Source organism: Phoxinus phoxinus (genome assembly GCF_949152265.1).
Source record: "Phoxinus phoxinus genome assembly, chromosome: 3".
Classification (NCBI taxonomy): Eukaryota; Metazoa; Chordata; class Actinopteri; order Cypriniformes; family Leuciscidae; genus Phoxinus; species Phoxinus phoxinus.
Genome location: NC_136878.1, coordinates 4,068,593 through 4,095,783, shown reverse-complemented (window position 1 = coordinate 4,095,783; position 27,191 = coordinate 4,068,593). Strand labels below are relative to the sequence as shown.

General features: G+C 46.3%; 2 protein-coding genes across 3 annotated transcripts in view; one reads left to right on the top strand and one right to left on the bottom strand.

Moving 5' to 3' along the window:
- Positions 1-11,613: 11,613 nt before the first annotated feature.
- Positions 11,614-13,434, bottom strand: LOC306994774 (general transcription factor II-I repeat domain-containing protein 2-like; the record flags this gene model as incomplete). Its single annotated transcript, XM_079605567.1, has 1 exon — positions 11,614-13,434. The coding sequence occupies one exon, from the start codon at positions 13,432-13,434 to the stop codon at positions 11,614-11,616; it is 1,821 nt and encodes a 606-aa protein (XP_079461693.1).
- An 8,975-nt stretch (positions 13,435-22,409) lies between these two features.
- LOC306996103 (cytosolic phospholipase A2 gamma-like) overlaps positions 22,410-27,191 on the top strand; it is a 29,890-nt gene continuing 25,108 nt past the window's right edge. Inside the window, exon 1 of one of the 2 annotated variants that reach the window (XM_079608232.1) lies at positions 22,410-22,515. In XM_079608232.1, the coding sequence (XP_079464358.1) occupies positions 22,483-22,515 (33 nt within the window). In that variant the 5' untranslated portion in view covers positions 22,410-22,482. The remainder of the gene's footprint in view (positions 22,516-27,191) is intronic. The other variant, XM_079608233.1, reaches the window with a different exon arrangement.

Genomic DNA, 27,191 nt, shown 5'->3' with positions numbered 1-27,191 from the left:
GGTTTAAGTCTCAAAATACGCGCCCCAACAACGTCACCCTGCGTGAGCACAGCCTCCCACTGACGTCAGCCTGCATGAGCGCAACTACGCCATCTCGTGGCCGCTTCAGATAATGCTCTCGTACTGCTAAATTCAAGTGTTCTATGATGAATAGTGAATTAGCTTATGTCTAAATTCTCAATAATTATTGGCATTTCCAGCTTTGCTCGTGCGAATATTATTTTGTGTTAGACCATTTTCCTGCTTGTGACTGGTACATTTACTTTGAGTTTGGTTCAAACAAGAGGTGAATTAAAACTTAAATTAAATCCCAGCCCAGCCATTGAGAGCCCAGTTAGAGGGAAGTCCGCCACCTAGTGGCCGCCTCCCGCTAAAGCGGTTCATTCAACTCGTTTTTCTGTTTCCAATTCTGTGTGAATTGCTTTATTTCTGTTTTCTCGTCTGATTATTTTATAATAATTACTGATACTTTAATGCATCTTAATTATTGTACAATATCATTCTGATCTCTCAATCCCCTTACACGCTTATCTAAATTCGAGGTAAACCAGATTTAAATTTTGGGATTTAAATTGTGTGGCTGTCAGCCACTGTCATCCACTAGAAGGAAACAGCGCCACCACGTGGCCTTGTGGATACTAAGTCGGTGCCACTCTTTTCCTCCTTTCACTCTTTTGAAGTGTGTACTTATTTCATCTTTCCCTTCTGATTATTTCATAGTAATTACTGATGCTTTAACGTCATCTGGATTATTATAAAATATCACTCTGATGTTTACATTTCTGCACAGGCTTATTTAGATTTGAATTCAAGCTAGTTTGAATTTAATTTGAATGAGTTTGTCTGTCCAACCAGGTTGACCACTGAAAAGAGATACGCCCCCTTGTGGGACAAACCCACTACTGCGGCCTGTCTCTTCTTCTGGGGTCATCCTGTCTTTCCATTATTTTATTTTATTATTAATTATTTTTTTATTATTTTTTTTTTCCAAAAAAAAATTATTACAATTTTTTTTTATTCCTAATTTTCTTATCTCTCTTTTAGGTTAGGTTATTCTGATAATCACCAACATTATCATAATTCCCTTTTTGTTTTACCATTATTTCAAAGCCTTTGCCTTTATTTCTACATACATAATTACTAAACTTGGTTTAAACAAGAAAGCCTTAATTGACTTTAACTTTCACCTGTTTACCCCTTTTTGTGTGTTTATGTGTAGTTCTCCCTAGGGCGCTGTGGTGATTTGACAGTCATCTCTGGTTGGTTTCCAGCGAGCGGGGTCACCTGGCCGTCACGACCGACACCGGCCGTGCGTGAGTCTCGGACTCTTCTGTCTCTTACCATTGGGGCGGCACGCAACTGCTACATCAGCAATTTGGCACTCCAAGGGTAAGGTCAACCACGCCAGCTGACACACAAGGCAATTTCGGGACAATTACCTGAACCAGGGCCTGCTGCAGGGGCCGGGTTCCGGTGAAAACCCCATTTTTGTCGTGCTGTCTGGCAGTTGACACCTTGGCGTTGCCAGGTTGTGTTTAAGGTCGCAAGTTGTTTTGAGAAGTTCGCACCGTGGTACACAGAGTAACAGAGGGCCCGGGTCCACTGCGTTCGAGTGTTTGGGACCGTCGAGAAGGTTGACCGCGCCGCTGGCCCCCACCTGAGTGACCTCATTTCACTCCAGGCAGACTAAATAAGGTAAAACCCATACACTTAGTATAAGCCACAGAATATTAGATATTCCCCGGTCATTTAAGTGTTTGGCCCCTATCCTTTTCTCCAAGCCTCACCATCTTCCTAGGTTTTCAACCCCGATAGCCCCCACTCACCTGTAGGCCCTATCGTAAACTCTGGCAGTGGTAATAGGCTTAGGCCTCCTTATTCTCTCTGACACATACCGTGTTACTATTGTTTGATTTTATTTCACTTTGATCTGTCCTATCCTTTGTTCTGTTGTGATTTGTTTCTTTCATTTCACCTAGAAACAGTAACCTGAGAGAGCCATCAAGGAAACTAAGTAGTGGAGTGACCACCAGCAGCCGGGGCCACCACATGACCCGCCAGGCTACTGCTCGTCACAACCCCTAGTGCAGGTCCTCAGACGACCCAAGTTAATTGGCTCCGTGAACTGTCTAACTGTTGGCATCAGTTAGCCCCAAAATTCTCATAAACGGCATAGCCGTATGATCATAGCTCGTTAACCTTAAAACGAACTTGCATTGGTCTCTTTGTGTGTGTGTGTTCTGTGATCTCTCTCGCCTACAGTGTGCCAAGGTCACGGCCGTCCAGTATGGCTGCCCAGTGGGACGAACTCGAGTTGTGGTTGAGAGCCATGACGACCGACTTCCTGCCCGGAGACGCCGCTGACACAGAGCCCCGGAGCCGAGAACAGCTGGACACCGACCTGGTCGAACTGATGACCCACGATCCGACACAGAGCTACAGCTACAAGGACTGGGCCAAAATCGTCGGAAGCCTCGCACACAAACTCGTCACCCAGGCACGGCTCAGCGAAAGGAGCCACATCAACCTGGAGCAGGAAGCAGCAGCGCTAAAGCTTCAAGCAGAGGAGGCCCGGAGGAACCAGGCCCACACCCAAAGTCGTCTAGAACAGCTACTTCTCCTGATCGACACAGACCAAAGAGAACAGTCGGAGAAAGAAACCTGTAAAGAACTCGACGAAAGACTCCAACAAAGTGACGCTCTCCTTGAGAGAGCAAAGACTGAACTAAGAGACAAAAACGCTAAAGCCACAGCCTGTGAAAAACACTTACAGGTGGCCAGAGCTGAAATCCATGAGCTTACTCTGCAGAGACATGATCTCAGAGACGAACTTGACATTGTTCACAGAGAACTGAGCCATTCTTACAGACTTAACAGTGACCGGGTAGGGGAAACACACACCACAAAGTTTCCCCTGACCAGCCGGTACACACCAGCCAGCCAACAGAAACCCCTGCCAGCAGAAAGGGGGGAGCCCTCACAGAGAACACTTACCGCTCAACGCGGCACGGCTCCCAAAGCTGAAGGGGGCGGAGCTGAAAAGGGTCAGAATCCCCCCCAGACGGATTGGGCCCCCAGCCACAGCTCTCCCCCCACAAACTTTGACAAGTTGGCCAGAAACATCCCCACGTTCACTCCAAACCTTGCCGGAGGCCATGATGTACATGCTTACCTTCAAGACATTGACTTTCACCTGCAAACTGTCGCCAACGTGACAGCTTGGGACAAGTTTTACCTGCTCAGAATTACTTCTAGCCGTGACGTGCGCAGCTTCCTAGACCGTCAACCAGAGACTGTCAAAAGGGACTACCAGCAGCTGCGACAAGCTTTGATCCGTGAATTCTCTGATCCAGAATCAGAACAAGGGGTCTTCACCGCCATGGACGTCAAACAGGCCCGACCTGAACACCCACAGACCTACTACGGCCGACTCCGACACGCCTACTTCGGAGCACGAAACGAGCCCGGTATGGAAGAAGATGTCAACTTCAGGACGCTGTTCCTCCGAAATCTGCATCCCACAGTTAGTCATCACTTAGGCGTTCTGGCCTGTCCACGTAGCATGTCCACCCAACAGCTACGTGACTTGGTCCACAAAGCTTACACCAAGCAAAAGACTATTTCCAAAAAGACTGTAAAAGACCCCACAACCTACTCTGTCTCTGAGCACTGCTCAGAGCTAGACACAGAAGGTGCCCAACAGCACCACAGTCACAGACTGTACCACAGAGAGTCAAGACCGTTCCAAGCCAGCAGAGGGCAGCACAACCGTGACGGTGCTCATCCAAAGCATCGGAGCGAGCGCTCTAAGAGGTTCTGGGACCTGCATCACCCGCCGTCCAGAACTCCAAGCCCAGAAAGCCAGCCCTGGAACCCCTCTCGACATGCTACTGGTAAGCCCAAGCCTCATCGCACACCAGAAAAACACAGTGCAGCCACGTCGGAGACAGCAGAGATCGTGAGGATGCTGAAAGAGTTTCTTCACAAGAAACATCGCAAGAGAGACAAGGACGAACCAGACATCTTATGTCTAAGCATAAGAACTGAAACCAACACCCTGTCTGACTGCCATCGGCCTGAGCCAAGCACCACGAACACTGCTCGTCCCCCACAGACTACAGAGCTAGCTGTCACATCACACACTGACAGCTCCACTCTAGCACCACAGCTGACAGCTGCACACCCCACACGAAACAGCACAACACATCACACCTGGGACCAACATCACAAAGTCCCAGGAAGTGCTGTTCCGGCTAGCTGCCCCCGCAGCAAGCCACACATCCCTCCCGGGGACAACCCACCAGACATTGTTATCAAATCGCAACCCATGAACTTTGCTGTTACATCACCAAATAGCAGCTCCACTCACTCACTCATTGTTGCATCACAAACTGACAACATCTACCATTCACTCCGGCTGACAACAACAGCCCCGGTGCCACAGTTTCTGGGAAACCTCCTTGAAAGGGGGGTGACCAGGAAACCCTACCTAGCCTGCACTTTGGAGAAGGAAGTGAAACTTGAAGCCTTGATAGACACAGGAGCAGACCTCACTGTGATCTCATCTCAACTTTTCAAAAGACTCAAAGTCAAAGCTAAGAGACAGAATCGAACTCTTGAATCCCCCACTTGTGAGCTAAATGTGCATTCATACAGCCAAAATAGCATCCGGCTCGAACAGCTAACTCTAATCCACCTGTCAATAGGTTTTATGTCGCTGACTCACCCTGTGTACGTTTCACCAATGAACACTCATCCACTCATCATTGGCAAAGACCTGCTGGATCGTTTCGAGCCCTTACTGGACTTCAAAAAGCGAACTCTTTGGGCCCAAGTGCCAGAACCTCTCCCCATCCAGTCACACAGGCCACCCGAGCCAGACTGTCAGATCACAGAGGTCACGAGACTTTCCACAGAGCCAGACTGTCAGGTCACACAGTTCATGGGAACTCCCACAGCCAGTCACAACGACACAGACTTAGCAACAGGTCAAGTTTCAAGTTCGCTACCCTGCACCTTCCAGCCCACAAAAGACTTTAACAAATGCTGCGCCAAGGTCAAGACTGACCTGCAGCCACATGACCAAACTCCTGCCCGCGCCAAGCCTGGCGCACTAAACGGAAAGCGGTGGTCACACCCGACCCACCCTCCCGCCCTCACAGTTGCAGCGACTACACACTGCATAAGACTTTTACAGGCTACACGGCCTAACACTGTCCCGCTTACGCGGGCTCCGCTGTCTGCAACACCCAACATAGCGGACATGCGGGCTTCTGACACCACAACAAAGACTTTGCGTTGCCACCACTTATACCCCTCCTGCCACCCTTGCACGCCGTCTAAACTCACTGACAGCCAGTGCCTCAAACCGCTACATGACATGCACACGCTGCATGCAGACAACATTACGGGTTCTGCACCTGTTGACATCACAGCGCAAAAGCTTGTGGTGAACAGTTGCAAAAGGGGGGTCATGCCAATGTTTATCTATGATGCATCATGTGCGGCACAACACAACACCAGAGTCACTGACGAGACATTGAAGCAAGCGACCGGCTGGCAGAAAGATGTGACAAAACATGGGCCAAGGCGAGCTAAACCTAGCTGCCACCCACAAAGCAAAAGAACTGCCCTGTCCAACCAAAGACAACCCTCGTTTGCCTCTTCCTTCCCTTTCTCTCTCTCTCTCTCTGTCATCTGTACCAGGTTGCTGCTGTGGGTCGTCATGCTGTGCTGTCAGCCATCCAGAGGACAGCTGCCACCGAGAGAACAACTGAGACTCCTGATCACCGACTGCGGAACCTACACTCAGCCAGTGTATGGTCGACTCATCCAGTCCCGCCCGGTCTACAGAGCACACTACCTCAGCACCGCAGCCCCATACACCTGGGCAAGTGCCCAACGGACAGAGGACTCCCTCCCTCACGCCAAAGCCAAGGTCGAACATCTGCTCAACCAACTGGAGAAAGTGACTGCCACGCAATCAGGACTCCTAAGCACCAACCACCGATCCGAACGGTTCCTGGGAGCGTTGCTCAGAGCCGTAGCTGCCGCCAGAACTCTTTTTAACATTGGTATGTCCAGTGTCAACGCAGCGAACCAGACTGTGAACTCAATGAAACCGCTGTTTAATATCTTCCAGAAAGACTTTGCCCAGACTCCGCTGTTTACAGCACTAACGACAGACATGCTGTGGGAGGTTAGCTCCTCCACTGACAGCCTAGCCACAGGTGCAATCCCACCGTACCTGAAACTCTTAAGCCTTGTGCGAACTGTGCTGGCTTCCAGCATCACCACGCCGGCTGACCCTCTACAAACACACCTTGCTTACTCGCTGGGTTGCGCCACCCCACTTCACGTCAACCCCGAGCAGAGAGAAGTGGGTTTTCTCCTAAACCTACCCATCATCGAGTCAAACCAAACCTCCAGGCTCAAAGACATTGTCAACAGCGGGTCCTGGAAAAGCAGGACCCAGTTCAAGATATGCACTCCAGACGCGGTGGCCTACCCCGACAGCGACACCCTGCTGTACCCGGCCCCAAACCTGCACGGGTGCACCTTGACCAAAGACTTTCATTATCTCTGCCCTAACAAGCCCTTCCTCAGAGACAACACTGAAGGAATCTGCGAGTTGCAACCCCTGGTCAGCCACACACGCTGCCCTGCTGAAGCTAAGCCTCGCACACAAGTCACAGAAACACAAGCAAAGATTGTAGGTGAACGATGGCTGGCTAACACACCTGCGCACCCAGCCACTGTCACTCACGAACAGCATGATACAACCAGCCGTGTCAACCTGCTCAGCCAGAGTATGCCGACTCAAGTACCGACAGGTGCCATCTCACACCTCGGCAACCTGTCATGGTACCATCTTCCGAGCAAAGAGTACCAGACAGCACTGGAACTCCCATCCTTTAAGAACTACAACGTCACCCTAGATCCAGAAGGAGATCTCTGGTTTGAGAAAAGGGGGTCCCAACTCACGAACATTGCTCCTGTCAACACAGCCCTCCAAGCATGGGCAACCGCCCAGCCTGAATACCTCACCTGTGTCCAAACCTGGACCGCAGCGGATACTGTCGTATCTTTCCAAGGTCACCGACCACGCACTGACACTCGTCTTGGCCTTCACCCTGTGCCAGACTCAACGAGATGTGAACATCCACAGCCAAGCTCACAAAGCCGTGTCGGCGGTTTCTCACAGAACCCCACACCATCGACCACCTCAACCTCATGTGGGCTGAGCCATCAGTCTAGCAAACCACCTGTCATCCATTGTGCTAAGTTGTTGTTCGATGAAGTCCATCCTCTGACTTAATCGAACAAAAAGGGGGATATGTAGCAACATTGACATCCGGACAGGTGCTTATCAAATTTAGTGAATCGTGATTCCTTGCAAACACTTCATTTGCTGTGTGAACAAACAAGAGGTCTCTGTCTCTTTCTCCATTACACACACACAAAGAGACACGTAACACGACACCCCAAAAATTCCAAGGAACACACGTGACAGAACACCCACGTCTCCAGAGAGATACGCACACACACACAAAGAGACACGTAACACGACACCCCAAAAAAATTCCAAGGAACACACGTGACAGAACACCCACGTCTCCAGAGAGATACGCACACACACACAAGAGACTTTTCGTTAAACGAATCATATTTAAAACATTACCAAATGTATTATGTGTTGCCATTTATATGTCATGATAGTTTTGGGATTTAATGTAAGTTGTAACGTGTATTAATCAAAATCTAAATGCTTCTAATCTGTATATCTTATGTAACTTCGTTATCATATAATCCAACCTGAATGTGTTTGATACCATTTTAAATCTTGAGACCTAACGGAGTTGAATCTCGATAATAGACTGCAATGATATGATTATTACTAGATGAATCCTTTTTAGTCATAGAAATGACTAAGGCAAAGCTCTGCCATAAACTACACAGACTGGGGTCTTCTGGCAGGACAAAGAAGATTCTCCCGCTCCCAGATCACTGAAGGTGATTGGACAACGCGCCGAACGAAGGAGTGACCCATACAGTCTTTAAAGGAAAGAGCAAAGCTCTTCCTGCTCTCTCTTGCTCTCGCGTCCTGCCTTCGTCTACTCATCATGTGAAATCTTCGGACCTGAACTCCTTCAGGAGTTCCCTCCTTTTATTTGTTTTATCTCAGTCTTTTGTTTCCTTTTTAAATTCTCCTTTGTTCGTTTCCACCTACGAGTCGAACGAACGAAGCCTGAATTCCTTCAGCAACTCCACTTGCAACCAGCCTTCAAAGCTCCCGCGAAAACGTGCTCTGGCAACGAGCACGCGCCCTGCTTTCGAAGCTTCCCGAGAGAACGCACTCTGCTCCCAAGAACACGCGCAGGCTGGACACAGCTCGTGCACGCAAACGAACCTTTTGCAAGTATCAAGCTCTGACGAGTTTTTAATGTTTTAAGGTGTTTGATTGATGTCTCTCTCAAGGGTCTGTGATGTTTACTGTTCTATGGTCACTCGTGACCATTCTCTCTCTCTCTCTCTACAACCTCCGCGCGTGCTTCGGCGCGCGCGCCCCCATTCTCTCTCTCCAACCCTCACTCTCTCATCATCTGTTGTTTGTCTTGTTTGTTAACTGTAAGTAAATGTACATAGATATATAAAACGTGTATCTTGTGTAGTAGCCTATATTCTGTAGTTTTGCATTTATTAAAACAATATATTCAACTGTTTCCGTGAAAATGCTTGTAAAACGAGTCAATGAGATTTAAAGATCCAAGAGCTGCCAGAGCTCTTATTATTTACTAGTTTTAATTTTATAAACACAGGAAAATTAATGTTCACGGCCAGAAAGTTAATATTTCTTGGAGTTTATAAGAAAGGATAACTTTATTGAGAAATTGATAGTTTAATCTTACGGTCGTTGCTGGACAACACCGATTTGATGATTACATAATTTCCCTTAAAGATTACCTCATAATCGATCTGAAATGAGACTATTGATGTATGAATGAGGAATTATAATTCGTTGTGATTGATTATTCATATATTCATATAGTCTATCTTCAATTTCGATAATTTAATGTAACTGTAATATGCAATATATTAATCATATTCATGATTAGTTATTAAAATTCCCTATGGATCATTTGAGCTAATTCATACGGACACAGAGTCCGAAGCATAAGGCATAAGGTCTACAGACATTCCTGGATTGAGATAGCAAACTAACACGGCAGTTCATGAGAGGCCTTTCCGACGAAGAGGTGTACACCAGAATCGCACCAATGGTGCACCTCAGGCTCTTGAGTTTCCGAGAACTGCAGGCAGAGCTCCGAAGTCTAACGAGAGAAACTAAGAAGTTTCAGACGCCGAGTACAACAAAGAAAACATATGCTCAGGTGCATGTAACATCAGAAGGGGGTGGAAATACCAAAATAGATAGGTCAAAACACACATCTGAATTATCAGAGCTGACAGAAATGGTTAAGAAGTTAGCCCTCATTCAAGAAGAACAAATGGCTAAGCTGTCACAACTAGAGTTGAAAATGACCTCTCCTCCCCTTTCCTCCGCAATAGCTGTCCAGCCAGCAAAGGGAAAAGCAAGCCAGAGTTCAAGCTTTGTCTGTTACCGGTGTGGAGGGCCAGGCCACACAGCCAGAGTGTGCCGAGCAGTGCTTCCGGATCCGAGCCTAGCTGGAGCCCAGCAGCCTAAGGTTCCCGCTGACGGACACATGCACTCTGCTCAACATTTAAACGCTTAGTACCCATGGTAGCTGGGGCATCCATGGGTACACAGCAAGGGCCCCACCCACCTGTCAAGAAGATTTGCACTGAAGGAGGGGAAACACCCCTAGTGGGACCCAGGTACGAAGGGGATGTAGAAGTCAATGGAAAGGCATGCAGGGCTCTAATTGACTCTGGCTCACAGATCACCAGTATTACACACAACTACTGACAGAGCCACCCAGCTCTACAGAAGAAGCAGCTACAGCCTTCTAAAATACCAATAGAGGGTGCAGCAGGTCAGACCGTGCCCTACCATGGTGTCCTACACATCGACCTGAAGGTGCTGGGGAAAGAGCTCAGGGCTGTACCTACCTTCGTTGTTCCTGATTCCAACTATCGCTCTTCAGTCCCTCTGTTGGTGGGAACCAATGTCATTCGAGCCTCCCGAACCCATCTTCAAGCAGCTTATGGCCCGCAGTTTCTTTACCAGGTCAAAGAGAAGCATCCCGAGTGGTACACAGCTTTACTGAAGGTGGGGAGCGCTGAGCAAAGTGAAATGCATGACGTTGTAGGTCCTGCTGTTTACACTGGTCGTACAATAAACATCCCTGGTGGGAAAGAGATGGATTTAAGGTGTAGGATTAAAGCTGGCCCCCAAAGGAAGATTTATACAGCCCTGATAGAAGGCCATCCCTCCTTGCAGCTCCCCCAGGACATCCTGGTGGCCAAAGTGCTTGCAAATGTGAAAAGAGGTTGTGCTCCAGTTAGAGTGATGAATCTTTCCCAGCGAGTCATTACAATCAAACGACACACAAATCTGGCCAGCGCAGTCCTGGTGGACAAGGTGGTGGAGTTCCCAGATAAAAAGCATGGTGAAGCTGGGAAGAGAGGGGCATGTCTCAGTCTGGACCAAGTGGTGGCAACCTGCAGGGTTGACCTAAGTGAAGCAGCGGTGGAAAGTGAGGACCAACGTGCTCTACTCAAGGATCTGCTGGACAAAAATGCAGATGTGTTCTCCCAGCATCCCATGGACTATGGTCACACCACAACTGTAACGCATGAGATTCCCCTGGTTGACCCAAGGCCCTTCCGACTGCCATACCGCAAAATACCCCCCTCCCAGTGGCAAGATGTGAGGCGGTTATTGATGGAGATGGAGGTAGCAGGAGTCGTTTGCCCCAGTAAAAGTCTGTATGCATCCCCTGTGGTGGTTGTGACCAAGAAGGATGGATCACTTTGATTGTGTATCGACTACCGGAAGCTCAACGCCTGCAGCACCTGTGACGCATTCCCTCTGCCAAGGATAGAGGAAGCTCTAGAGCAGGGGTGTCAAAGTCAAATGGACGGAGGGCCAAATAAAAAATTTAGCTACAAGCCGAGGGCCGGACTGTTCGAATGTTCATTGAAAAATTTTTAAATGACGCATATAGTCTAGTGAACCTAATTGAACCTACTGAAAACCTAACAAATATATTCCAATATGATCAGATAAATAAAGCAATATTTTCTTATGGCTCTGTCAGTAATCTTTAATTTTCAACAGACACAAAAGACAAATTTCCTTTATATAAAAATCCCCATAACATGAACATTAAATGAAAGAAACCGGTATTCAAGGCACCATCAGTAGCCTATATTTTCTATTTTAGCAAAAGTGGGCTAAATTTACTTCAAAGAAAAAAACAATAATAGCAATTTTCTATCATCCACTCAACTGAAATATTTTTAAAATATAATTGGATTGAAATACAATAAAATAAAGTGCAAAAATCTATTAATCAAAAACAACACTTTGTTTAAGGAGAAGTAACATGCAGTGAAAACAAATATTAAACTTTAACTTTTAAACTTGAACTGAGTAAAAACTCTAAATATGTGATTGCACAGTAATGTTCACTTGTTTGAGGTTGAGGGTGATACTTGGTGGTGTCCCATCTTTTCCACAAGTTCATCAATGTTCGGGGTAAGGCTCTGAGCTGAGGAAATCCTCAGAATTGAGTGGAGGTGTTCAGCAGTAAGTCGACTTCTGTGTGATGTTTTGTTCAGGTTCATCAAAGAAAACAGTTGTTCACACAGGTATGTGCTGCCAAACATAGACAACGTTTGAGCAGCCTGGATGCGCAGCTGGGGCATTGTGTCGGGGAGGAAACGGGCGAACTCCGCAGCACCCACTGCCGCATATTTTGCCCTCAGTGCATCATTGCATTGGAGGTCAATCAACTCCATTTGGAGGTTTGGTGGTGAGCTTTCCACGTCAACAGCAAATGGGTTACCGAGCAGTTCCAACCTGCTTTTTTGTGCTTCAAAGTCAGCAAATCGGCGTCGAAAGTCAGCGGCAAGCATACCTATTTTATCAGCCAACTGTGCGCTCGGGAACGCACTGGTAGAGAGCTTCTCTTTCATGGTCTGGCAGCTGGGAAAGTGGCTCAAATTTTCTTTCCGCATCTGCGTCTCCCACAGAGTCAGTTTGGTTTTAAATGCCTTCACTGTACTGTACATATCAGAGATGACATGATCCCGACCCTGCAGCTGCAAGTTCATTGCATTCAGATGACTCGTAATGTCACACAGAAAAGCCATTTCACACAGAAACATTTCGTCTCGGAGTTGTGTTGTGTCTTTCCCTTTGCTGTCCAAGAACAGACAAATCTCCTCACGAAGCTCGAAACATCTTTGAAGCACCTTTCCCTGGCTTAGCCATCGCACCTCTGTGTGATAAGGCAAATCACGATGCTCCGTTTCTAACTCCGTCAGAAATGCCTTGAACTGGCGGTGATTCAAACCTTTGGCTCTGATAAAGTTAACTGTGCGCGTGATGATGCTCATTACATGCTCCATTTTCAAGGCTTTACCGCACAACGCTTCCTGGTGTATGATACAATGATAAGCTGTCAGCTCACCTGTCGCGTTTTCCTCTTGCATCTTTTCCCGTATCTTCGCCACCAGTCCGTTCCTGTGTCCACACATCGCAGGTGCTCCGTCGGTTGTCAAACCCACGAGTTTTTCCCAAGGCAGCTCCATCTCATTTACACATCTTGACACCTCTTCATACAAATCATGCCCCGTAGTTGTGCCATGCATAGGACGTAAAGCCAAAAACTCCTCTGTCACGCTTAGGCTGGAGTCCACTCCGCGGATGAAAATTGACAACTGGGCAATGTCAGAAATGTCGGTGCTCTCATCCACAGCCAAGGAATATGCAATGAAATCTTTTCCCTTTTTCACAAGCTGCTCTTTTAGATTGATGGACAACTGGTCTACTCTCTCGGCAATGGTGTTTCTGCTCAGACTCACATTTAAAAAGAGTTGCCTTTTTTCTGGGCAAACTTCGTCACAAACTTTAATCATGCAGTTTTTTATGAAATCCCCCTCCGTAAATGGCCGGGCTGATTTAGCGATCTCTTCTGCCAAAATAAAACTGGCCTTGACAGCAGCCTGGCCTTGTGATTTGGCTTTTTTGAACAGAGCCTGTCGAGATTTGAGGCCTCGTTTTAATTCCTCTGCCTTTTGTAGCCTTTGTTCCATGTCCATATTCTTGTTTTTGTCCGCGTGTTTCGTTTCATAATGTCGTCTCAGATTATACTCTTTCAGTACCGCCACACTTTCTCCACACAGAAGACACACAGGTTTTCCAGCTACCTCCGTGAACATATACTCCGACTCCCACCTTGTTTGAAACCCCCGGTTCTCAGTGTCCACCTTCCGTTTTGCCATTTTTGATGGGTATCTGAAAGTTAATTTTACTGTGATGCTGACGACTGCTGTGCCAATAAATATTGAAATGAAGCAGCCTACTGCTCGGTGCGTCACCGTTGCATTGTGGGAAATGTAGTATTGGTGCGTAGGGGTGTGACGGTTAGTATTTGACCGTGAGACCGACGGTTATAGTTAAACACCGTCATTAGAACTCTATAACCGCCAAAACCGTGTTATTAAAATATTTTTTACAAACATAAAAAAAAAAAAAAAAAAAATAATTTTTTAGATAGGATCATAATATGCGCAATACATCGGGAGACATGGTTTTTACCACTTAATGAAGTTTTGTTTTGTAAATCGTCATAAATTATTTTTACCACCTCATATAAGTTTTGCTTTGTAAGCCTTTCCTTAAAGCGAATTTCGTTTTGTACAAATTGTACCTTAATTTTAATAAATGTTTCATCAACCAATTGCATGTATTTAATAATATAGCAGACAATATAATAACCGTGACATTGAGGCGCCGGCGTTCACTTGCGTTGTGAACTAGAGCGCATCTCATCGTAAATGAATGAAACTATGCCTATGCCTCATGCATTAGCATTAAATATCTTTGCTACATCCTTTCTAGACGGGTGCGGCTTTGAGAAATCTTGGAGATCTCCCTAATAAACGGAGGTCTGAAATATCTGCCCCTTTACCGATCAGAGCGCGCGCTGACACGGAGTTAACCCGCTATCTCCAAGAAGATCTGCGGGCTGCCGGCTTGCTGCGGGCTGCGGGCCGGTTCTAATAATAAATCAAGATCATCCCAGGGGCCGTAAAAAACCTTCTCGCGGGCCGGATGTGGCCCGCGGGCCTTGACTCTGACATATGTGCTCTAGAGGCTTTAGGGCAAGCAAAGTTCTTCTCCACCCTTGACCTTACGTCGGGATACTGGCAGGTAGAGGTCGCGGAACACGACAAGTACAAGACAGCATTCAGCACTCCCATGGGTCTGTTTGAGGCCAATAGAATGCCTATTGGGCTGCAAAACGCACCCTCCACCTTTCAAAGGCTGATGACCTCCTGTTTTGGGGACTTAAATTTCACCCATCTACTTATTTACCTTGACGATATTATTATTTTCTCGAAGTCCTTTACTGAACATCTAGAGAGTCTCCAGCTGACTTTTGATAGGCTTAGGGAGCATGGTTTAAAACTGAAACCCTCCAAGTGCCAGCTTGTAAGGTGGTAATGGTGGTAATGTGGGTGGTAATGTGGATAATTTACTATTAAAGAGGGAACTATTCTGGATTTACACATTAAACACTTTAGCTCCCAGAGGCCTCAATGAGGATTTTGATATTAGACCGTTTCTAAATTAATGGATGATTTGAATAACAATGTGGTTTCTTTGATTCTCTACTTTTCTAGTTTCTCTATAGTCTCTTTATTTATAGGTATAGTATCTTTGAATAACTTGTTCCTCTGTATATAAATAATGAAATGCTGAGTTTATAACAGATGCTTTTTTACTTGTCTGATCAAGTTTAAAAATGGTCCGAATCCCCATCTAACTTTTACCTTAATATGGATTTTTGAATAATGTTTTTGATTCTCTATGTCTTTTCATAGATGGTTTTCCTGACATACGGAAAGTCTTTATGAATGGTAATACATATAGTCTCTTTGAATGTCTTAGTTCTTTCTGTACAAATAAGGTAATGTTGAAAAAACAGTTGCCTTGTATTTTTCTGATTAAATGATGTACCATCTGATATGTGTTTTACACTGGAATAAGAGATAGGGTTAAAATCATAGACTGTAAAAAAATATGGACGTAGTGTCCGTGACGTCACCCGTAGGTTTCTGAAGAGCATTTTTGAAGCCTAAAGTGGGCGGAGCCGGCCGTCGCCATCTTGGCCTCGCGTCACCGCTCGTCACTCCCGGATAACAGAATATGGGCAAAGAGGCGGAGCTGAGGAGCCTGGCTATCTGAAACCACGCCCACCTAGCGCGACGTTATGGAGTTAGCAGGCCTGGGAGCTAATGCTATATGCTACTCACAGTACCAAGTCTGCGACTGCACAGGGGCTCGCGCTAAAGTGACACTGACAGTTGATGATTAAAATCTGAATGGCAATTAAAAGGTCCTGTTTTTGCCCTTCGAAATATTGTAATAGTTAAAAGACATAGCTACAAGTGAGACTGTGTATCGCGATTCTGTGCAGCTAAGTTATTCTGCTAGTTGAAAATGTATTATGCAGTAACTTTACAATATTAGGCTACTCTGAGAGTGTGTGTGTGTGTGTGTGACCGTGATTATGTGCATACATGTCAGTCACTCTTTATTACAGTCTACGGTCCGTCAGCGCGGCATCGCTCGTCAAGTTCATAGAGAGCTTTATTATTCAGTCCATTTTAAATTCTGATTTTGGCCGCATCTCAATTCTCAAATGGGTCAATAGATATATACTACCTATGAAGTTCAAGTAAATGCGCTACAAATCCGCGCTCATTCAAGGATGTGCATTTATTGCATGGACGGAGAAACACAGACACCTGCAGGATTTCATCTGACGGTACATACACATGTTAACGTTATAATCTGTCCCAGAGCAACGGCACCGCAGAACGAGTGTAGCCTTTATATCTATAGACGTTTTTAAATCTGAAAACTCCAAAAAGCAACGAAATTGTCAGACATCACATCCATTAGTGCATGTTCACAGAGGAGAACGACTGGAATACAGCGCTGGCTGTTCTCTCGACGAAAAACGGCGGAATCCAAAGCCGTGGGCGAGGTAATGGGTGTATTAAATTATATGAAATAATCCCGAATAAAAGCACAAACACGGCAGAGATGGCAAATTCAGCAGCTGGAATTTGCTGAAGTGAAGTGACTGCTAACCGGCTAGCATTTACATCAGCGGGAATCCGCCTGTCACTCAAAAGTGGACACACCCTTAATTTTGCAGAACTTTAAATATTAATCAACTACACGGGCGAGTTATAAAAAAATGCACCCCCCTCACAGTTGTTATGAAGGGCAAAGTTAGCTTTATAGAGCAAAGCCACAGAGAGAACCAGGCTGTAAACATGTTTTGTTCTGCTGTAAAGTTGGGCATTTTAACATGCGGGAGATACAGATTTGACTCCCTTCTGCAGCCAGCCTCAAGCGGCCAGTCGAGGAACTGCCGTTTAATTCACTTCCGTATTGGTTTCAAGAGAGAGACGGGGAGGTTGCCGCTTGGTTAAAATATATATGTTAGACAATTTAACAGGGGGAATCAATATGTAAATATGTAAATATATAATTCTTAATCTGTGTTGGACACGATGTATAAATATGTAAATATCAATGCATGTTGATGGGTGTATCCAATTTGTGTGATGGTGTGGTCACGTGATACAGACTTTAAAAGGTAACTCTTTGTATACTTCCTGTTAGTCTGAGGAAGGGCCATGTGAGGCCCGAAACGTCACTAATAAAAATGTTTTGAATGGGAACTTATTCGGTGTGCGGATCTGTCACTTACTACTACATGGATCATACCATATTTGAAAATAAGATGTGCGTGATTTACTCCTGTGGATACTAATATATTAAAAGTATGCTTGTAATTAGCATATTTATTATAAGTGTAATTAAGCATACATTTATTACCAATGTACTTTTAGTATATTTTTTATAAATACGTTAAAATGCAATTCAATGTATTTTAAATGCACTTTAAATAAGCATGTTGGAAATACAAATGTATTATAAACATACTATTTGAATTTCAAATATATTTTTAATACATTTAATACTACGTCTTTTTCACCTGGGCCTACCAGACAACAGTGTTATACAAAGTAACGCGTTACAGTACGTAACTACTTTTTCGGGTAAAAAGTGGTGTAACGCGCTACTACTGAAAATTTGGTAACGAAACGTATTTACTTTTACAATTCGCCACAACGTTACTTTTCCCAGGAACAGATTTGACAGTGACACTGTCTTCTCAGCTGCACGATTGCAATAGTCACAAGCTCCACACGGTCTACGTGACAGGCTGGAAGCAGAGCAGTCAATTCACTGCGCAAACCAAAAGTAACTACCCACCGGATGAAAATGGGTAGGCATTTAAAACATCAAATATTAAGGATTGGCATATCAAGCAAAAATATATTCGATGATTGTTCGAAAATCGTACCTCTCCCCCACATGCTCACCGGTAAGACGGCGTTCACTCAAATCCCGCTCCGACATTATATTTCTCTGTACTGTAGTCCTACGTGTTGTAGCCTAGTTACTAAAGAAAACAATTTAGTTTCATATTTAGTTTAAATAAAATAATTGTTTTATTTAATCTATGTTGATTATATGAAAAATGAAAAGCATGTGTAAGATTATAAGATGCGCGATCGGGAGACAAATGGAGTAGGCAGAAATGATTTTGACCACTTCATTAAGTCTGTTTTTGTAGAAAGCCTTTCTTTAAAGTGAATTTCGTTTTGTATTAATTGTATCTTAATTTTAATCAATGTTTCATCAACCAAATGCCTGGATTTAATAAATAAGAACTAAATATAGCAGGCAATATAATCAGGACTTCTCATGAGCTCCGTTTCGGCGCGTGAACTGGAGCTCGCCTCATAAATGAACCCTAACTCAAATACCTGATAAATGTATTGAAAGCTTGAAATGTGTACTTTTAAACAAAACTATTAAAAACGAAAGAAAACAGACTCTCTGCTTATATAATCCATATGAAATGTGCATTTTATCTCTGGCGCGTTCACTACTGCGAAGATCGCGAGTCAGCCAACACCGAAAGAAAACACTCGTTTATTAATAAACAATTGAAATGTCTCCTTGCTATATTTGATATATTCATAATCATTACTTTTGCCGGTTCTTTGTGACATTTTGCGTCATGAACGCGTCACCACCGCTCAATAGTTAACATTGTTCTTTGGTGTTCACTTTATACAGGTTTTTCAAATGTTTTTTTAAATAAAAATATTTATTTTTCTATTTTAAAATCTCTCTTTTTTTCAAATTTTTTTCTTCTAGTTTATCAATAAGTAGAGTTCATAGTAGAACTTTAGGCCTATACACATTTACAGATATTGGATTCTGCCCAAACTCAACATAAATGTAACGTAAAAGTAAAAAGTTACTTTCCAAAGGGGGTAAATAAGTAAAGTAACGGATTACTTTTTTAAGAAGTAACGAGTAACTAGCAAACACTACTTTTTGAAAGTAACTTCCCCAACACTGCCAAACAAGGAGTCAGGGTTTTACAGCCGGTACTTTATAGTTCCCAAGAAGGATGGCGGGCTGAGGACGATTTTAGATCTAAGGCAGTTGAATCGGTCTCTGAGGAGATTCAGGTTCAAGATGCTCACTATTACCATCATCGTGAATCAAATCAGATCCGAGGATTGGTTTGTCACGATAGATCTAAAAAACGCCTATTTTCATGTCTCCATCCTTCCATGTCACAGGAGGTTCCTGAGGTTCGCTTTCGGGGGCGAAGCCTACCAATATCGGGTTCTTCCGTTCGGCCTAACACTCTCTCCCCGCACGTTCACCAAGTGTATGGATGCAGCTCTGGCTCCACTGAGGCTTCAGGGCATTCGTATACTGAATTACATCGACGACTGGCTCATATTAGCCAAGTCTCGGGAAATGGCAGTTTGGCATCAGATGTCGTCCTTGGCCACATTCAGAACCTGGGGTTAAGAGTCAACACGAAGAAAAGCGTGTTGGAACCAGCTCAGAAAACGATGTTTCTGGGCGTGGTATGGGATTCGGTTACGATCCGGGCACATATGTCTCCCGCGCGTGTCGAATCAATCCTGGCCATGGTGTCAGGGATAAAGCTAGTCCAGGCCATCACTGTAAAGCGATTTCAAAGACTGCTGGGCCTCCTGGCAGCGGCATCCAACCTAATTCCTTTGGGCCTTCTACACATGAGGCCTCTTCAGTGGTGGCTGAAAACCAAAGGGTTTTCCCCCGAGGGGGAATCCGTTCCGTATAATCAGGGTTACGTGCAGATGCCTTCGTTCCCTATCAATATGGAAGAAACCTTGGTTCCTGTCCCAAGGGCCAGTGTTAGGAGCGTCATGTCGCCGGAGATCCGTTTCAACGGACGCCTCCCTCACTGGCTGGGGCGCGGTCATGGACGGCCGCTTTGCCAGGGGTATGTGGCAGGACCATCATCTTTCTTGGCATATAAATTGCCTAGACATGTTGGCTGTGTTCAGGGCTCTGAGGAGCTTCCTCCCAGACATTAAGGGTTACCACGTCCTGATACCTTCAGACAATACATCAGTGGTAGTTTATCTGAACCGACAAGGGGGACTCAGATCGCGCCCTCTATCCAAACTGGCGCTTCAGATTATTCTACAGTCCCAGGGGAAAATATTATCTATCAGAGCAATATATGTCCCAGGGGTTCAGAATCAGGGAGCAGACATCCTGTCGAGGCAGAGGCTGAGGCCCAGGGAATGGAGACTTCACCCAAAGGTGGTGAAGTTGATATGGCAGAGGTTTGGACATATGGAAGTGGATCTGTTTGCGTCTCGAGAGACGTCCCACTGTCCACTTTGGTTCTCCCTCACTCATCCAGCCCCACTGAGGTTAGATGCCATGGTACAGGCCTGGCCGAGGTACTCTTTTCCCCCAATCGCTCTGCTCCCGGGAGTCCTGGGGAGGTTCCGTCAGGAGGGCATCAGTCTTCTTCTGGTAGCCCCGTTGTGGCCGGCCCGAGTATGGTTTTCAGACATAATTTCACTCCTGATAGCTCCGCCATTGCAGATTCCTCTCAGGAGGGATCTGTTGTCTCAGGCGGAGGACACAATATTCCACCCTCGGCCGGAGCTGTGGAAATTGTGGGTCTGGCCCTTGAGGTGGCTCAGTACCTATATGCTGGTCTATCAGCCGGGGTGGTTGAAACCATACTTAGCTCTAGGGCTCCGTCTACTAGGAGATTATATGGCCTCAAGTGGAATGTTTTTTTCCACTTGGTCTAGAGAACATGAGTTAGATCCAGTTAACTGGCCGGTGGCTTCAGTTCTGGAGTTTCTCCAAGATCGTTTCTCCGCGGGTCTCTCTGTGTCCACACTGAAGGTGTACGTGGCTGCCATTGTGGCTTTCCATGCACCACTGAGTGATGGGCCTTTGGGGAGGCACCAACTGGTCATACGTTTTCTCCGTGGTACATGGAGGATGAGACCGACAATCAGGTCCAGGGTTCCATCCTGGGACCTGGCAGTGGTTCTCGAAGGGCTATCCCTGGCTCCCTTCGAACCCCTTCAGTCGGCTTCGCCCAAGGACCTTACATTCAAGATGGCCTTTCTTTTAGCTATTACTTCTCTTAAGAGGGTGGGAGATCTTCAAGCCCTGGCAGTAACGCCAGCCTGCTTGGAGTTTGCCCCAGGCGGAGTTAAGGCCATCGTGCACCCGAGACCTGGCTACGTGCCTAAATTCCCTTCTAACGACAAATACATAGCTTGGTGTTTGATATCCGTTCGAATTTGATTTTTCTCAAATGTGACAGCCCTAGTCGTAACCCGAGACGTTTTCCATTCATCATAGTGTTTTCCATTGAGCACATAAGTGTTCAACTGGTTCTTATAAATGTCTATTCATAAGATGGTTTGTGTGTGTCATTTGAAAACAAAATACCATTTTGAGAAGAAATAACATTGTTTTGAATGTAAAGTTTCATTTTGCAGGAGAATTGAGGGGTTTTGCCCATTGTGTGTGTGTTTTGATTTGTGTTTAGAGTTCTGAGAATATAAGGGCATGCTTTCAGAAAATGTGTGTAAACAATTGAGAAAAACTGTAAATGGTTCTATATAGAACCCTGCTGGTGGAATGATCTGCCTAACTCAACCAGAGCTGCTGAGTCCGTAGCCATTTTTAAGAAACTGCTGAAGACGTATCTTTTTCGGCAGCACTTGTAAAACGTAGTAAAAAAATGTACTACGTTAGATTTAACTGCGAAGGGTCAAAGCACTTACATACTGTTGTCCTACTGCTAGTTTAATTGCTTCTATTGTTCTCTTTTGTAAGTCACTTTGGATAAAAGCGTCTGCTAAATGAACACATGTAAAAATGTAAACCTTTTAAAGGTTACAAACGTGGGATCATATTTTATGGATTTAGTTTGTTATTAGCAGACTATTTTTTGTATACAGTATGTAAATTAAATAGTTAATAAAGTTACTTTATCATCAGAAGAACTTGTAATGACCATAGCCAAACACTGTTATATAATACTTTAATAGTTTTTTACATTTTGGACAGTACACAATGAGCAAAGCAGACACTTCTGGCATCTATATCAGTCAGTGTCAGGGCCCATTTCAATGCTGTCTTTGAATCAAGGGGGCTTAACCCCCCAAATAACCAAAATTAACAAAGTTAGTTTGACCAATGGCACTTTGATTTAGAAAGTTCTGTCAAACTGAAGTTTTTAGGTCCTTAAAGTGTTTTACAGTCGCTAGAACACATTTCTCAATACTTAGGTCACTTTTTCCAAAACACTTCAGTGAGCACAACAGAAGTATATGTGGGCTAAACTGTGAATCATTCATCATTGCTTTGGAACAAAATTCTCACTTCGACACAACAACCGCCACAACTCTCTCTCTCTCTCTCTCTCTCTCTCTCTCTCTCTCTCTCTCTCTCTCTCTCTCTCTCTCTCTCTCTCTCTCTCTCTCTCTCTCTCTCTCTCTCTCTCTCTCTCTCTCTCTCTCTGTGTGTGTGTGTGTGTGTGTGTGTGTGTGTGTGTGTGTGTGTGTTTATACATTAATGGGAACCATATCCACCCCAATGTTCAAACCAAATCTACGCCCTTGTTTTGTGAGTGTGTGTTTATACGTGTGTGTTTATACATTTATGGGAACCATATCCACCCCAATGTTCAAACCAAATCTATGCCCTTGTTTTGTGTGTGTGTGTTTATACATTTATATTAACCATCTCCGCCCCCTAATGACGCAGTTTAGTTTTAGAGCCCTATAAAAGGACATCTTCTGCCTTGTCAGAAAGAAGACGGCTGCTGTGTTGCTGAAGAAATGGCACAAGTTTTACAAGACTATACAGGAGTAGTGAGTATATAATTTAAGGCTTTATGTTGAAACAATCTATATTGTTAAAAGTGCTATATAAATGAAGGTGACTTGACTTGATTTTACTTATAGCTGACGTCTTTCAGCAATAGTGGGGCAATTAAAAGGCTCAATATGATTATAATAAGAATGTGACAGCAGTATATTTAATGAATCAATGCAGCCTTTTTCAGTAATTAGACTAAATAACATAACAGTGCTCTGCACACTAACACAAGTGAATAAATACAGTTTGAGGGTGAAAAATATGGTGGGGGATTGTATTTCCATACATCAACATCTACTTAAATATTCTATAATATAAATAAGTGTATGTCTGAAACGTACTGCTGCAATTTTGAACAAATAATCAGAACATAAACAAAACAAAGAATTTTAAAAATGTATTTATCTGACTCTATTAAAGACTACAACTGGAATAAGTGAAATCACAACTAAACAGCTCTGTCTATCTGAAAATAAGTTTATTTTTGATCTGCACACTAACACAAGTGAATAAATATTTTTATAACAGTGATCTGCACACTAACACAAGTGAATAAATACACAATCAGTTTGAGGGTGAAAAATATTGTGGGAGATTGTATTTCCATACATTAACATCTACTTAAATATTCTATAATATAAATACTGGTAAGTGTATGTCTGAAACGTACTGCTACAATTTTTAACCAATCAGAACATAAACAAAACAAAGATATTTTATGTAAAGACTACAACTGGAATAAGTGAAATCACAACTAAATAGCTCTGTCTATCTGAAAATAAGTTTATTTTTATAGTTAGTGTTGGTTAGGGGTTAACCCTAACCCTTCCTGAGCAAGTAAGTGCAGAGTTCCTCAGGAATATATATATATATATATATATATATATATATATATATATATATATATATATATATATATATATATACACTGTATATATATATACGTGGAATACCTATGTTTATACTATTAGGCTTTCGTTTTAAAACGCACAACTTTTGCTATGGTTACACCTGCCATCCAGCATTCGTGGATGCAGCGTTCGTGGATGAGTCATGCACCCATTGTGGGAAGATGACCATCTCGGAGCTTCAGTCGAGACTCTCGTTCCTGCAAAGGGGTGGAGTCCCTGTGTCTCTGCCTCGATCCAATCCTCCTCAGAGGATTGTTTCGGGCGGTGGCACGGGAGACCTGAGGATTACGGTAAGCACGCTTCCTTCGGGGAACCAACCCCATAGGGACCCTCTCATGCTCCGCAGCCAGTTGAGCCACCAACGGAATGTGCACCATCCACGAGGTGTGTACCAGTCGTTTCCTTTGGTGCTCCCCGCGACGATCAGATGTCGATCGCTGCATCGGAGGGTGGGTCAGACTTCTCCGCGGACGACGACTCGGCGCTGCTGCCCCCTTCGGGTGGGTCAGCGGTGCCCGAAAGATGATGGCCATGCTTTCCCGGGCCGCCAACAGGGTCGGGCTCGTGTGGAACCCTCATCCATGTCCCGAACCCTCGAGGTTGGACGATTGGTATCTCGGGGTGGCACGTGCTGGTTCTCAGCAACCCATCCCAGTGCCTTTCTTCCAGGAGATGCATGAGGAGCTCACGGGGACATGGGCGGCACCTTTTACTGCCAGAAACCGTCCCGGGGGCTCCTCCTCCCTCACCACCCTTGATGGCGGGGCAGCTAAGGGATAGACGCGTATCCCGCCAGTGGAGCGGGCCGTTGCTATGCAATTGTGCACTAACTCCACTTGGTGTGGAGAACCGTATCTTCCTTCACGGGCCTGTAAGTACTCGTCGGACTTAACCAGCAAGGCTTACAATGCCTGTGGGGAAGCTGCCTCTTTCATGCACGCCATGGCGTTGCTGCAGGTTCATCAGGCCAAGGCACTGAAGAACCTGCACGAGAGTGGTCACGACCCACTGGTTCTCCGAGAACTTCGCACCGCAACGGACCTCGCGCTTCGTGCGATGAAGGTCACCGCGCGGTCAGTGGGTCGTGCGATGTCCACACTAGTGGTCCAGGAACGCCATCTCTGGCTGTGTCTGGCCGACATGCGGGAGACCGACAAGCTCCGGTTCCTTAACTCCCCCGTGTCCCAGACCGGCCTCTTCGGGCACGAGGTCGAAAACTTCGCCCAGCAGTTCTCAGCTGTACAAAAGCAGACTGAGGTCATCAGACACATTCTGCTCGTCACCGGGGGCATCCTCCTGCGTCTGCCCCTGCTCCCGCGCCGCAGCGGCAGCCTCCACCTAAACAGCGCTGTGGAGCCAGTCGCAGGCAGGCCGCCCCGCCCGTCCAGGGCCCCGCCAAGAAGACCGGCAAGACCAGGGGTAAGCGGCCTGAGGACGAGCGACCCAGAGATGGAAGGGACTGCTCTCCAGGAGACGATGATCGCATCGCTCCCTGCCCCGGAAGAGGGCCGGGTGGAAAATCTTCAGTTTCGTTTTGTTTGTGTTCCCCCGCTGGCCCCCCAGCAGCACCCAAATTTTCAATAAAAGAGCAGTTTCTTACATCTCTGGGTCCGAAGAGGACCTGGAGAGCAGTGGGGGGAGAGAATCCTCACCACTCTCATCCGCCTCCTCTATCGCCAGTGGGCAGCAGCGTGCGGTTCGAGAACGCAACCAAGCACCTCCTGCCCCGTGGAACCAGGTAAGTGTTGCGCAGCACACTCACACTCCGCTCCGGGTCACCTCCCAGAGAGAGCCTCCCGAGCCGAGCCCCTGTGTTCCACCCCGCTGCCCCACTCCGCCTTGTCCCTTTGGTCCCGCTTTGGTCTCTGCGAGCCTGGTTAGCGCTCCCCAGTCCATCTCGCTGGCTCATTCGGATGATCAGGCTCGCCTATGCGATTCAGTTCGCCCGGTGTCCACCCAAGTTTCGGGCCATCCACTCCACTACAGTGAGAGCAGCCGATGCCCATGTCTTGCGTGCGGAGATCGCAGTCCTACTGGTGAAGGACGCGATAGAGCCGGTCCCTCCAGCCGATATGAGGTCAGGACACTACAGTCCCTACTTCATTGTACCCAAGAAAGGTGGTGGGTTACGACCGATCTTGGATCTGCGAGTTTTGAATCGGAGCCTCCACAAGCTACCGTTCAAAATGCTCACGCAGAGACGCATTTTCGGACGCATCTGTCCCCAAGATTGGTTTGCAGTGATCGACCTGAAGGACGCGTACTTTCATGTCTCGATTCTTCCTCGACACAGGCCGTTTCTGCGCTTTGCGTTCAAGGGTCGAGCATATCAGTACAAGGTCCTGTCCTTCGGACTGTCCCTGTCTCCACGTGTCTTCACGAAAGTCACGGAGGGGGCCCTTAATCCCATGAGAGAACAGGGCGTTCGCCTCCTCAACTATCTCGACGACTGGCTCATACTAGCACACTCTCGAGATCAGTTATGCGAACACAGGGACCTCGTGCTCAGGCACCTCAGCCAGTTGGGCCTTCAGGTCAACTGGGAAAAGAGCAAACTCGCCCCTGTGCAGAGGATCTCTTTTCTCGGTATGGAGTTGGATTCGGTCGCACAGACAGGGCGCCTCACAGAGCAGCGTGCTCAGTCGGTGCTGAACTGCTTGAACACGTTCAAAGGCAGGACGGTGGTCCCACTGAAATTCTTTCAGAGGCTCCTGGGGCATATGGCAGCGGTAACCCCGCTCGGGCTGCTTCATATGAGACCGCTTCAGCACTGGCTTCAAGGCCGAGTCCCGAGATGGGTCTGCCTCCCTCCACCCTCAAAGTACATGCTGCCCCTATCTCAGCTTATCACGAGCCGACCACATAGATGGCAAAACAGCTGGAAAGCACGACCTGGTCGTCAGGTTCCTTAGGGGGGCGAGACGATTAAATCCTCCTCGACCCCCCTCCATACCCTCTTGGGACCTTTCCCTGGTGCTTCAAGCACTTCAGGATGCTCCCTTTGAGCCGTTGCAATCAGCAGACTTAAAGCTTCTCTCCATGAAGACTTTGCTGCTGGTTGCACTGGCCTCTGTCAAGAGGGTAAGGGACCTGCAGGCATTTTCGGTCAACGAATCGTGCCTAGAGTTCGGGCCGGGTGACATCCATGTTGTACTGAGACCCTGGCCTGGCTATGTGCTCAAGGTTCCTACCACTCCCTTCAGGGACCAGGTAGTGAAACTGCAAGCGCTGCCCCTGGAGGAGGCAGTCCCAGCCCTGGCTTTGCTCTGTCCCGTTCGCGCTCTGCGTATATATGTGGACAGAACTCAAAGCGTCAGGACCTCAGACCAGCTCTTTGTCTGTTACGGAGGCCAGCAGAAGGGAAAGGCTGTCTCCAAGCAGAGGATGGCCCACTGGATAGTGGATGCCATCGCCTTGGCGGGTTGCATGCACACTCCACGAGAGGCGTTGCATCCTCCTGGGCGCTGGCACGTGGCTCCTCGCTAACAGATATCTGTAGAGCTGCGGGCTGGGCGACACCTAACACGTTCGCTAGATACTACAGCCTACGTGTAGAGCCGGTCTCCTCCCGTGTTCTCACCCTTGATGGGTAGAAGCACTGAGAGGCCCGGCTCTGTCAGCTTGCTGCACCCTACTGTGCACCCTTATTCTCCAGTGTGAAAGACCTTTGAGTCCTCCAAACACCCTCGGCCCGGACTTGGCGGAGCGTCCGGTGCCAGGCCTGTATCCGCTGAATCCTTGAGAACCGTATATAGGCT